Here is a 12851-nt window from a genome sequence, read left to right as displayed (position 1 = left end):
AGATTCACTCGTGTTGCAACAGGAGAAAGTTGACTCGCGTTCCATGAGCCTCATAACAGTTGGAATATTGGCTACTTGGTGCACTTATCACCCATCAAGGGACATGGGTAAACTTCTGCCCTTTCAGTACCCCAACCTGTCACTTTGGCTCAAGGAGGATACGTCTTTTCCTTCCTGCAACTATGTGGAATGAATGTAGGAGCAAATGGGAGTATAGTACCTGATATGATGTCGACACTTCTTAGAATGTTTTTTTCTCTTAATTCAGATCTCCCCTATGGAGAAATACCTGCTGAACTGATGTCAGCACCAGTTTGTACAAAAATATTTTGCTATATTATTAATTAGGAATTGGACTGAAGTTTATAAATACTGCAGCCAGAAAGCATTGCAATTTCCTTCTGAACAACATCAGACAAAAGAGCTGGGCTGAGCACCCTTCTGCACAGTACTGTCCAATGGGACGACAGAGAGCTGGGCTGAGTACACTTGTGCACAGTACTGTCCAATGGGATGACAGAGAGCTGGGCTGAGTACACTTGTGCACAGTACTATCCAATGGGATGATGGAGAGCTGGGCTGAGTACGCTTGTGCACAGTACTGTCCAATGGGACGACAGAGAGCTGGGCTGAGTACACTTGTGCACAGTACTGTCCAATGGGACGACAGAGAGCTGGGCTGAGTACACTTGTGCACAGTACTGTCCAATGGGACGACAGAGAGCTGGGCTGAGTACGCTAGTGCACAGTACTGTCCAATGGGAGGATAGTGAGCTGGGCTGAGTACACTTGTGCACAGTACTGTCTAATGGGAGGATAGAGAGCTGGGCTGAGTACACTTGTGCACAGTACTGTCCAATGGGACGACAGAGAGCTGGGCTGAGTACGCTAGTGCACAGTACTGTCCAATGGGAGGATAGTGAGCTGGGCTGAGTACACTTGTGCACAGTACTGTCTAATGGGAGGATAGAGAGCTGGGCTGAGTACGCTTGTGCACAGTACTGTCCAATAAGACTATAGAGAGCTGGGCTGAGTACGCTTGTGCACAGTACTGTCCAATGGGACGACAGAGAGCTGGGCTGAGTACACCTGTGCGCAGTACTGTCCAATGGGACGATGGAGAGCTGGGCTGAGTACGCTTGTGCGCAGTACTGTCCAATGGGAGGATAGAGAGCTGGGCTGAGTATGCTTGTGCACAGTACTGTCCAATGGGACTATAGAGAGCTGGGCTGAGTATGCTTGTGCACAGTACTGTCCAATGGGACGACAGAGAGCTGGGCTGAGTACACCTGTGCACAGTACTGTCCAATGGGACTATAGAGAGCTGGGCTGAGTACACTTGTGCACAGTACTGTCCAATGGGACGACAGAGAGCTGGGCTGAGTACGCTTGTGCACAGTACTGTCCAATGGGATGATAGAGAGCTGGGCTGAGTACGCTTGTGCACAGTACTGTCCAATGGGACTATAGAGACTTGGGCTGAGTACACTTGTGCACAGTACTGTCCAATGGGACGATGGAGAGCTGGGCTGAGTACACTTGTGCACAGTACTGTCCAATGGGAGGATAGTGAGCTGGGCTGAGTACACTTGTGCACAGTACTGTCCAATGGGACGATGGAGAGCTGGGCTGAGTACACTTGTGCACAGTACTGTCCAATGGGACGATAGAGAGCTGGGCTGAGTACGCTTGTGCACAGTACTGTCCAATGGGACTATAGAGAGCTGGGCTGAGTACGCTTGTGCACAGTACTGTCCAATGGGATGACAGAGAGCTGGGCTGAGTACACCTGTGCGCCCTACTGTCCAATGGGACGATGGAGAGCTGGGCTGAGTACGCTTGTGTAGAGTACTGTCCAATGGGACGATAGAGAGCTGGGCTGAGTACACTTGTGCACAGTACTGTCCAATGGGAGGATAGTGAGCTGGGCTGAGTACACTTGTGCACAGTACTGTCCAATGGGATGATAGAGAGCTGGGCTGAGTACGCTTGTGCACAGTACTGTCCAATGGGATGACAGAGAGCTGGGCTGAGTACGCTTGTGCACAGTACTGTCCAATGGGACTATAGAGAGCTGGGCTGAGTACGCTTGTGCACAGTACTGTCCAATGGGATGATAGAGAGCTGGGCTGAGTACGCTTGTGCACAGTACTGTCCAATGGGACTATAGAGAGCTGGGCTGAGTACGCTTGTGCACAGTACTGTCCAATGGGATGACAGAGAGCTGGGCTGAGTACACCTGTGCGCCCTACTGTCCAATGGGACGATGGAGAGCTGGGCTGAGTACGCTTGTGTACAGTACTGTCCAATGGGACGATAGAGAGCTGGGCTGAGTACACTTGTACACAGTACTATCCAATGGGACGATAGAGAGCTGGGCTGAGTACACCTGTGCGCAGTACTGTCCAATGGGATGATGGAGAGCTGGGCTGAGTACGCTAGTGCACTCTACTGTCCAATGGGACGATAGTGAGCTGGGCTGAGTATGCTTGTGCACAGTACTGTCCAATGGGACGATAGAGAGCTGGGCTGAGCATGCTTGTGCACAGGACTGTCCAATGGGACGATAGAGAGCTGGGCTGAGTACACTTGTGCACAGTACTGTCCAATGGGACGATAGAGAGCTGGGCTGAGCATGCTTGTGCACAGTACTGTCCAATGGGACGATAGTGAGCTGGGCTGAGTATGTTTGTGCACAGTACTGTCCAATGGGAGGATAGTGAACTGAGCTGAGTATGCTTGTGCACAGTACTATCCAATGGGAGGATAGAGAGCTGGGCTGAGTATGCTTGTGCACAGTACTATCCAATGGGAGGATAGAGAGCTGGGCTGAGTACGCTTGTGCACAGTACTGTCCAATGGGACTATAGAGAGCTGGGCTGAGTACACTTGTGCACAGTACTGTCCAATGGGATGATAGAAAGCTGGGCTTAGTACGCTTGTGCACAGTACTATCCAATGGGAGGATAGAGAGCTGGAGGCACAAGAGACTGCAGCTGCTGGAACCTGAAACAACACAGTATGATGCAGGAATTCAGTGGCTCAGGCAGCATCCGTGGAAGGAAATAACAGTTGACCCTTCATTTGGACTGAATATAGCCAGTATAAAGAGGCAAGGGTAAGGCCTGGAGGAACAGGAAGATTTCTGAGGTGCTGAAAAAGACATAGGAGGATATTATCAGGACTTGTGAGAGAGGTTGGTAAAGCTAGTACTTTATTCATTGGAACAAAAGAGAATGAGGGGAGATCTTATAGAGGTGTATAAAATTATGAGGGTCATAGATAGGTCAGTACCTTTCCAGGCTTGGGGAATCAAGAACTCGAGGGCATGGGTTTTATAAAACCATAAGAGAGGTGAGTGTGACAAAGGACTATGGATGCTGGACTCTGATAGGAAAGTGGAATCAACTAAAGAAGCTGGGGTAAGCAGATGGGACAGTAGGGGAGTGGACTTTGTGTGAAGTGTGGATGCCTGGCAGAATGGATTGGATGGAAAAGGGGAGAGAAGCAGGATGATGGGGGTTTGTGGTGAAACTGCATTGATCAGGAGAAGAAAGAAAAGGAAGAGAATGAGAGTATGTGACCTAAAATCACAGCTAGTTTGGTGCCATTATTATAGATTGCTTGGTCTCCATTAAAATTGACTGTTGCATGTTGTGGTAGAATGTGTTGGCCTATGGTGCTTTAGAGTTTGTGTAGTGTATGGAAGGAACTTAAGTGAAATGCTCTTTTGCATTTACTTTAAAATGTAGCGAATGTACTATTATTCAATGTTACTCTGTTTTCCTTTAACCATGTACATTTGTTTTCACAGAATGGCCTTCCTATGCCAGAGAAACCTTATGTGTTTAATGGGGACTTTGTTGACAGAGGGGAAAACTCCATGGAGGTTATAATTATCCTCTTTGCATTTCTTCTGATCTTTCCAAACGATGTCCACTTAAATAGAGGAAATCACGAGGATTATGTTATGAATATAAGGTGAACATGTGCCTCTCAATTACTTTCTCTGATATTGCTGGAAGCCTATGTGAGTGATGTAATGCCGAGATATTTTCAATGACAAGCTCCTATTGCAATATACTTTTTAAAGAGAAATCTTACTCTGTGACTTGCTGAGTCTCTCCAGCAGTTCATATTTATGCAGTGATAAAAACATCTGCCGATGTTTCCAGAATTACTTTAATATACAGTACACATGTTGCACACTGCTGTGGACTGGCTGCAGTTGAACTCCATGCACAGAATGAGGGCCTACCATGTGCAGGTGGTTGGAGCTGGACATTGAACCAGCTTGCCTCAGTGAGACCCATCTGCTGCTTCTTCTAGTTACTTTCTCAATTCAATTCCCATCTGAAAACTGCTGCTGAGTGTGCTTCATTGTGAGGTCAAATATTCAACATCAGTCCTGTGTGTGGAGAAAAATAAATATCCTTATTTCAGCCCTAGAAAGTAATTGACTTTAATGTTCTGTTAAATTTTGGGAAGAAATAATGCAACAGGTAATTTTGTATTAAGCCTAAGGGGTTGTGAATTAATGTGAGAGAATTTGGACAGTAAATCAGTAAAGTTGTGTACATTGTTCATTTATTTTAAATGTTTCAGGTATGGTTTTCAAAAAGAAGTTTTGCGGAAGTACAGGGTAAGGATTTTTCTTTTTATTAATTCTATCCTTACATGCTTCTAATAATGAACAAACACAGCCTGGATTAATGGCATATTGTGCTGCCCTCACATCAAACTCAGTAACAAATCGAAGTAACAACTCCCAAAGCTACGGAGAAGGGCTGTAGGCAAAACACTAAATGAGAGGATGGTGATGAGTATTGTGTGCATTTCTGGAAGGATGTGGAAGGTTTGGAAAATGTACCAGGTCGCCAGGCCTTTTCAAATGTGCATAAATCCTATCTCTCAGTAAATTTTCCGGTAACTTCTGTACCACCGATATGAGTCTCACTGACCTGAAATAAACTGGAGCACTCCATTGAACAAAAGAACACCACTGAACCTGTCTCCTGGCTTATTTCCCAAAACTATGTCCTTTATGTTTTCCCTTCAGGGGGAGCCTCCATATGAAGTTCAAGAACTTCACTTGGTTGCACTGATGAATTCCTGCCTTATCTGAGCTTTTTGTATTCAGGCAGTTTTCAATCAAAACTGGGGAGGTTGAAGCCCCGTTATGACAACGCTGTTGTTTCTTCACCTTTCCGTAACTTGCATATCTGTTCCTCTACTTCTCATTGGCTACTGAGAAGCCAATAATATAATCCTATCAACATATTTTTTTCCTATCCTATTTCTGAGCTGCACCCCAAATTGCCTGTGTTGATGTGCCCTGCTGTGCGTCCTCTCAGAGGACTGCGACAATACTCTCCCAAGAACAAGAGTTTCAGGTTGTATATTGCATCCATTTCTCTGATATTAAATGGAACAATTAAATCAGTATGCAACCCCTCCACCTCTTTTACCCCCTTTCTATCAGATCCTGAAAATAAACCCAGGAACATTGAGCTTCCAGTCCTGTCCTTCACACAAGGTCTCTGTATGGCAACAACATGTCCTGATAAACGTCTTGTTTTCATGCACCTTGTTGCAGAGGAGGGAGAAGATGGAGAGAGCAGAGATAATATGTATAGAGGCTGAGAAACATAGAAAACCTACAGCACAATACAGACCCCTCAGCTCACAAGCTGTGCTGAACATGCCCTTACCTTATGTACAATGTCCTGTGTATGTTACTCAAAATGGCTTTTTTTGGTTTGTTAAGAGTAGGAATGCTTCTTTGTCTGATAAGTGTTTCTCTCGCAGTTGTTTTGCTTTATACTTGTTGATATGGTAATTGTATTCATTTGTTAACCAATGGGGAATGTTATTTTGTCTTGGGAGGCTGGGAACTTGGGGAGGGGTTTTTCACGGGCTTTTGGTAGAGGGCCGGGAGGAGGCTGTCGAGGAAGGTGGACGTGCGGTGCAGTACTCGGAAGACCACCGGGCGTGGTCCTACGTGCGAAGACGTGGAGGTCGGAGGCAAGCAACGAGGGGTCGAATGGTTCGATGTTTGAGCTCCAACAATGTGCACTAAACTGACTGAACTTTGATAAGTTGGCGCCTTTTTGTTTGTTTCCCTTGCATATATATTGTATTGCCTAATACTCTTTTAATTTTAGTAAACTCTTTAAAGACCAAAAGATATAGGAGCAGAAGTAGGCCATTCGGCCCATCGAGTCTGCTCTGCCATTCAATCATGGGTTGATCCAATTCTTTCAGTCATCCCCACTCCCCTGCTTTCACCCCATACCCTTTGATGCCCTGGCTAATCAAGAACCTATCTATCTCTGCCTTAAATACACACAATGACATGGCCTCCACAGCTACTCGTAGAAACAAATTCCATAGATTTACCACCCTCTGACTAAAGTAATTTCTCCGCATCTCAGTTCTAAATGGACGCCCTTCAATCCTGAAGTTGTGTCCTCTTGTCCTGGAATCCCCTACCATGGGAAATAACTTTGCCATATCTAATCTGTTCATGCCTTTTAACATTTGGAATGTTTCTATGAGATCCCCCTTCATTTTCCTGAACTCCAGGGAATACAGCCCAAGAGCTGCCATATGTTCCTCATACAGTAACCCTTTCATTCCTGGAATCATTCTTGTGAATCTTCTCTGAGCCCTCTCCAATGTCAGTATACCTTTTCTAAAATAAGGAGCCCAAAACTGCACACAATACTCCCAAGTGTGGTCTCACAAGTGCCTTCTAGAGCCTCAACATCACATCCCTGTTCTTATATTCTATCCCTCCAGAAATGAATGCTAACATTGCATTGGCCGCCTTCACCACCAACTCAACCTGGAGGTTAATTGTATTTGAAAGTGTATTTCATAACGGTATTTGTTGTGGGTTTGATACTGTGTGCGGGCGCGAGGCATAAACTTGATTCTCACAGCACCTGCGTGTACGGGAGGTGGGATTGGTGTGTGGCTGGATCTCCTTTTCCCCTAGACATATACCAGCCTGTTGGGCAAGTGTTACACTTAGAAATTATCTAGGGTTACCCATTGCCCTCTATTTTTCTAAGCTCCATGTACCCATCCAGGAGTCCCTTAAAAGACCATATCATATCAGCCTCCACCACTGTTGCTGGCGGCCCATTCCACACACTCACCACTCCCTGCGTAAAAAACGTACCCCTGACATCTCCTCTGTACCTACTTCCGAGCATTTTAAAACTGCGCCCACTCATGCTAGCCATTTCAACCCTGGGAGAAAGTGTCTGACTAGCCACGTGATCAATGCCTCTTATCATCTTACACACCTCTTTCAGGTCACCTCTCATCCTCTGTCGCTCCAAGGAGAAAAGACCGAGTTCACTCAACCTGTTTTCATATGGCATGCTCCCCAATGCAGGCAATCCTTGTAAATCTCCTCTGCACCCTTTCTATGGTTTCCACAACCTTGCTGTAGTGGGGTCTGACCAGGGTTCTATATAGCTGCAAGATTGAGTTCCTAAACTCAATCCCACGATTGATGAAGGCCAATACACTGTATGTTTTCTTAACCACAGAGTCAACCTGCGCAGCTGCTTTGAGTGTCCTATGGAGGCAGACCCCAAGATCCCTCTGATCTTCCACACTGCCAGGAGTCTTACTACTAATACAATATTCTGCCATCATATTTCACCTACCAAAATGAACCACCTCACACTTATTTGGGTTGAACTCCATCTGTCACTTCTCAGCCCAGTTTTGCAACCTATCAATGTCCCGCTGTAACCTCTGACAGCCCTCCACATTATCCACAACACCCCCAACCTTTGTGTCATCTGCAAACTTACTAACCCATCCCTCCACTTCCTCATCCAGGTCATTTATAAAAATCACGAAGAGTAAGGGTCCCAGAACAGATTCTTGAGGCACTCCACTGGTCACCGGCCTCCATACAGAATATGACCTGTCTACAACCACTCTTTGCCTGTGGGCAAGCCAGTTCTGGATCCACAAAGCAATGTCCCCTTGGATCCCGTGCCTTTTACTTTCTCAATAAGCCTTGCATGGATTACCTGATCAAATGCCTTGCTGAAATCCATATACACTACATCTACTGCTCTTCCTTCATCACTGTGTTTAGTCACATCCTCAAAAAATTCCATCAGGCTTGTAAGGCATGACCTGTCCTTGACAAAGCTATGCTGACTACTTCTAATCATGCTGTGGTAGGATATGGAGAGCAAGATGTTACTCGTGCAGCAGGCTCACCCTTTCCATGCAACCAATGTATGCGAAGGAATGATACAGGTTGTGAGAGGTTACTTGAGGTGCATGCCATTGGAAGCATTTAATAGATTGTGGGAGCTTATCCCATTATTCCTGCACCCAGGGATCCTTAAGGAACCAGGTCACTGATCTGTCATCAAAACTGGGAAAAGTTTGGAATCAAATTGTGTCTTTTAAATTAGAGACTAAAAGGGCTACAGATTCTGGAATCTGGTACAACAGACATGTTGCTGGAGAATCTCAGAAAGTCAGGCAGAATTTGTGATAGATTTAGAAACTGTTGGCCATTCATCAGAACTGGCCAGTTCTGACACAAATGAGAAAGCCGATTATCTGAAGCTGGTGAACTCGACATCAAAATGAATGAGCAATTTATAAAGGTGAGTGCTGCTCCTTGAAGTTGTGTTGGGGTTTCTCTGAGCAGCAGGAAGAGCCAAAGGCAGGGCTGAAGTTGAGAACTGAAATGACCAGCAATTGGTATTCCTGGTGCACTGAACAGTGGAGACCTGCAAAATGTCCCTTGATGGATATTTGCAGCCTTTCCCATTGCACTAACTACATTCTTTGTTTCTCATTCTGCAAACAGTTCTTTTCTGCCCTCATTCATTTCTTTTCACTTATACTTCCTCCAGATATACCTCCTCCTCCCCAATACTGATCGGCATCTCCCGAGAGCAAGGGGTTTAGATGGGGTGGAGTTTGTTAGGTGTGTGCAGGAAGGTTTCTTGGCACAATATGTGGATAAGTCTACAAGAGGAGAGGCTGTACTTGATCTGGTATTGGGAAATGAACCTGGTCACATGTCAGGTCTCTCAGTGGGAGAGCATTTTGGAGATAGTGATCACAATCCTATCTCCTTTACCATAGCATTGGAGAGGGACAGGAACAGACAAGTTAGGAAAGCATTTAATTGGAGTAAGGGGAAATATGAGGCTATCAGGCAGGAACTTGGAAGCATAAATTGGGAACAGATGTTCTCAGGGAAATGTACGGCAGAAATGTGGCAAATGTTCAGGGGATATTTGTGTAGGATTCTGCATAGGTACAATTCAATGAGACAGGAAAAGGATGGTAGTGTGCAGGAACCATGGTGTACTAAGGCTATTGAAAATCTATTCAAGAAGAAAAGAAAAGCTTACGAAAGGTTCAAAAATCTAGTTAATGATAGAGATCTAGAAAATCATAAGGCTCGCAGGAAGGAGTTTAAGAATTAAATTAGGAGAGCCAGAAGGGGCCATGAGAAGGCCTTGGCAAGGAGGATTAAAGAAAACCCCAAGGCATTCTACAAATATGTGAAGAGCAAGAGGGTAAAATGTGAGAGAATAGGACCTATCAAGTGTGACAGTGGAAAAGTGTGCATGAAACCGGAGGAGGTAGCAGAAGTACTTCATGAATAGTTTGCTTCAGTATTCAATAGACAACAGGTGCAGGAGTAGGCCATTCGGCCCTTCAAGCCAGCACCACCATTCAATGTGATCATGGCTGATCATCCACAATCAGGACCCTGTTCCTGCCTTCTTCCCAAATCTCTTGACTCCACTATCTTTAAGAGCTCTATCTAACTCTTTCTTGAAAGCGTCCAGAGAATTGGCCTCCACTGCCTTCTGAGCATTCCATAGATCCACAGCTCTCTGGGTGAAAAAAAGTTTTGTTGCTATAAGATTTTGGAGAATTAGGCCCTTTGAATCTATTCCACCATTCAATCATATTTGATTTTTTTTTCTCTCAACCTCATTCTCTTGCCGTCTCCCTCTAACCTTTAACCCCCTCCCAAAGCTTTCCAATAAAGAATCTATCAATACTTGCCTTAATACACCCACTGCCTTGGTCTCCACAGTTCTCTGTGGAAATAAATTGCACAGATTTCCCACCTTCTGGCTGAAGAAATTCCTCCTTATATCAGTTCTAAAGGAGCAGCCCTTTATTTGTATGGGTAAAATGAAATAAGCTTCTCCACCTGCTGTTTGTGTTCACCTTACCAGGTTTACTGGCAGTGGACAAAGGTACCAGCCAAGCAGTGTGAAGTTGTGGCTGACACTAAAGCTCAGTAGAACCAGTTGACAGCAACAGCAGCAGTTGTTTGCTGTGTGACTGTCATTGTGACATCCAGAAATGTCCATGAATTTTGGCCATTTCTGAGAAAGGATCCACTGAGGGAGACAGACCCAGGTGTGTCTGAGGAACTGGACAGTGGCAGGTAAAACAAGGCATACTTCAGTAATTGAGGCAGATGGGAAGGGATCAGGGTAAATAGAGTAAAGGGCAGGGCAAGATTAAGGAGTTTCTCAGAGAGTTGACCTCAGAGGTTCTTGTTTTCCAGGTGTTTCCTCAGAGCAGACTGTGCTGCCTATCTGTCATTTTCTGCTCTGATTGATATGTAGGGTGCAGGAGTTAGGTTGTTACTGCTCTCACATCTCCTCTTCTGTTGCCTGGAGCCTGTCATCAGTGGGTGCTTGAGAGGATAGGGAATGGCTGTATCTGACCTTCCTGCGCCCTCTGGTTATTGGGTACTGGATGCTTGGTTCGAGAACATGGTGCATTGCAACTTTCCTTATTGTTCCAGAGAAATCTCAGTTCCAGAATGTTTGTGGTTGATTACTCTTGAGGAGTAAAAGTCTTTGACAATAAAATTTTGCATGATGCTTTCAGCTTGTTATCAATCCTTTGTTTAGACACAAGGGAAAAGAATACTTCAGCTTGTCCAAGATGTGTTCAGATGGCTGCCATTAGCAACAGTTATTGACTCTAAGGTGCTAGTGATCCATGGTGGGATCTCAGACACAACGGACCTGGATTTCCTGGCTTCAATAGAAAGGCAAAGGGTAAGGGAAAAATAATATTTTACAAGCACTGCTATTCAAAGCAAAGTCATTGTACTGATTGTTCCAGCAAGTCAAGCAAGATTGGAAGGAAAATCAAGGAGAGATTATCTCTTTTTGTTGACTATAATCTGGTAACAAACATGTATTTTGCCATTGAATGTACATACAGATATAGAGGCATCATGAGTCTCTCCCTCCCCAATTTACCTAATTAGAGGTTCCTTAAATCTAATAGAGCTGACTTAGAGATGATGTGCACAGAATCTCTTCACTACACAACAGTGGAAATGGTCTCTTACAGCAATTCTTCCCCAACATCCCTGCATCTTCTTAATTAATTAATTTGCTAAAAACTGTCTATATTGTTTCAAGACCAATTGGTGTTGAATATAACTTTCCATATGATTGTAGCTCTCCATGGTAGTGGTAATATATTCTGGCATTTGAATTGTGGTTGAATGTAAACACTTGTTTGAAATTGCCTCTGTACCTTCTGATTCTAATAAAAAGCCTGTACTTCATTAACATTCTTTTCAGGTTAGCTTGTTATAATAAACACAAGAGATTCTGTAGATGCTAGAAATCCAGAGTTACACACACAAAATGCCAGAGGAACTTAGCAGGTCAGGCAGCATCTATGGAAATGAATAAACATTAGAGGCCAAGACCCTTCTTCAGGACTAGAAAGGAAGGGGGAAGGTGTCAGAATAAAGAAGTGGGGGAGGGGCAGGAGGAATAGCTAGAAGGTGATAGCTAAAGCCAGGTGGGTGAGGAAGGTAAAGAGCCGGAGAAGAAGGAATCTGATAGGAGAGGACAGTGAACCTTGGGAGAAAGGGAAGAAGGGGGCACCAGGGGGAAATGATAGGCAGGTGAGGAGAAGAGGTAAGAGGCCAGAGTGGGGAATAGAAGCAGAGGGAAGGGGGAGGAATAATAAGTACCAGAAGGAGAAATTGATGTTCGCACCATCAGGTTAGAGGCTACCTAAACAGAATATGAGGTGTTGCTCCTCCACCATGAGAGTGGCCTCATTGTGGCAAAAGAGGAGCCCATTAACTGACATATCGGAATGGGAATGAGGATAGGCATTAAAATGGTTGGCCACCAGGAAATTCCACTTCCGGCAGATGGAGCAGAGGTGCTCGACAAAGCCATTATCAAATCTACATTGGTTCTCATTTACATAAGAACCTATTGAAGTTGTGGAGGATGATGTGTTGGATGTGGAGGTCCATGGGGTGGTAGGTAAGGACAAGAAGACCTCTACTTTTGTTAAGCTGGTGGGAAGAAGGAGTGAGTGTGGATGTCTGAGAAATGGAGGAGATGTGGATGAGGACATCATCAATAATGGAAAAAGGGAAACCTCGATATCCAACACACCTGCAACTTCAATAGGATTGTACCACCAAACATACCTTTACCATCCCCCCCCCCCCCCCACCCCCGGCTCTGCTTTCCGCAGGGATCACTCTCTCTTGTGTTGTGTTGTCCTTTCACCCCTCCCCACTAATCTCCCTCTTGCCACATACCCCTGCAGGTGACAGAAATGCTACACCTGCACATTTACCTCTTCCCTCACCTCTATTCAGGGCCCCAAAAGTTCTTCTAGGTGAGGAAACACTTCACCTGTGAACCTGTTGGCACTGTCTTTTGTATCCAGTTCTCCAAAAACAGCCTCCTGTACACTGATGAGATTCAATGTAAATTAAGGGACTGCCTTGTCGAGCACCTCCACTCCTTACACCAAAAGTGGAACCCATT

General features: G+C 45.1%; 1 protein-coding gene across 1 annotated transcript in view; it reads left to right on the top strand.

Annotated features, from left to right (window-relative positions):
- The window catches only part of LOC132393018 (serine/threonine-protein phosphatase with EF-hands 2-like), a 190362-nt gene that overhangs the window by 131522 nt on the left and 45989 nt on the right, over positions 1 to 12851 (top strand). The window contains exons 9-11 of the mRNA XM_059967709.1: positions 3815 to 3981; positions 4606 to 4642; positions 10944 to 11093. Of these exons, the coding sequence (XP_059823692.1) occupies positions 3815 to 3981; positions 4606 to 4642; positions 10944 to 11093 (354 nt within the window). The remainder of the gene's footprint in view (positions 1 to 3814; positions 3982 to 4605; positions 4643 to 10943; positions 11094 to 12851) is intronic.

The sequence above is a fragment of the Hypanus sabinus genome, chromosome 4 (assembly GCF_030144855.1).
Source record: "Hypanus sabinus isolate sHypSab1 chromosome 4, sHypSab1.hap1, whole genome shotgun sequence".
NCBI lineage: Eukaryota > Metazoa > Chordata > Chondrichthyes > Myliobatiformes > Dasyatidae > Hypanus > Hypanus sabinus.
This window is presented reverse-complemented; position numbering and strand designations above follow the sequence as displayed.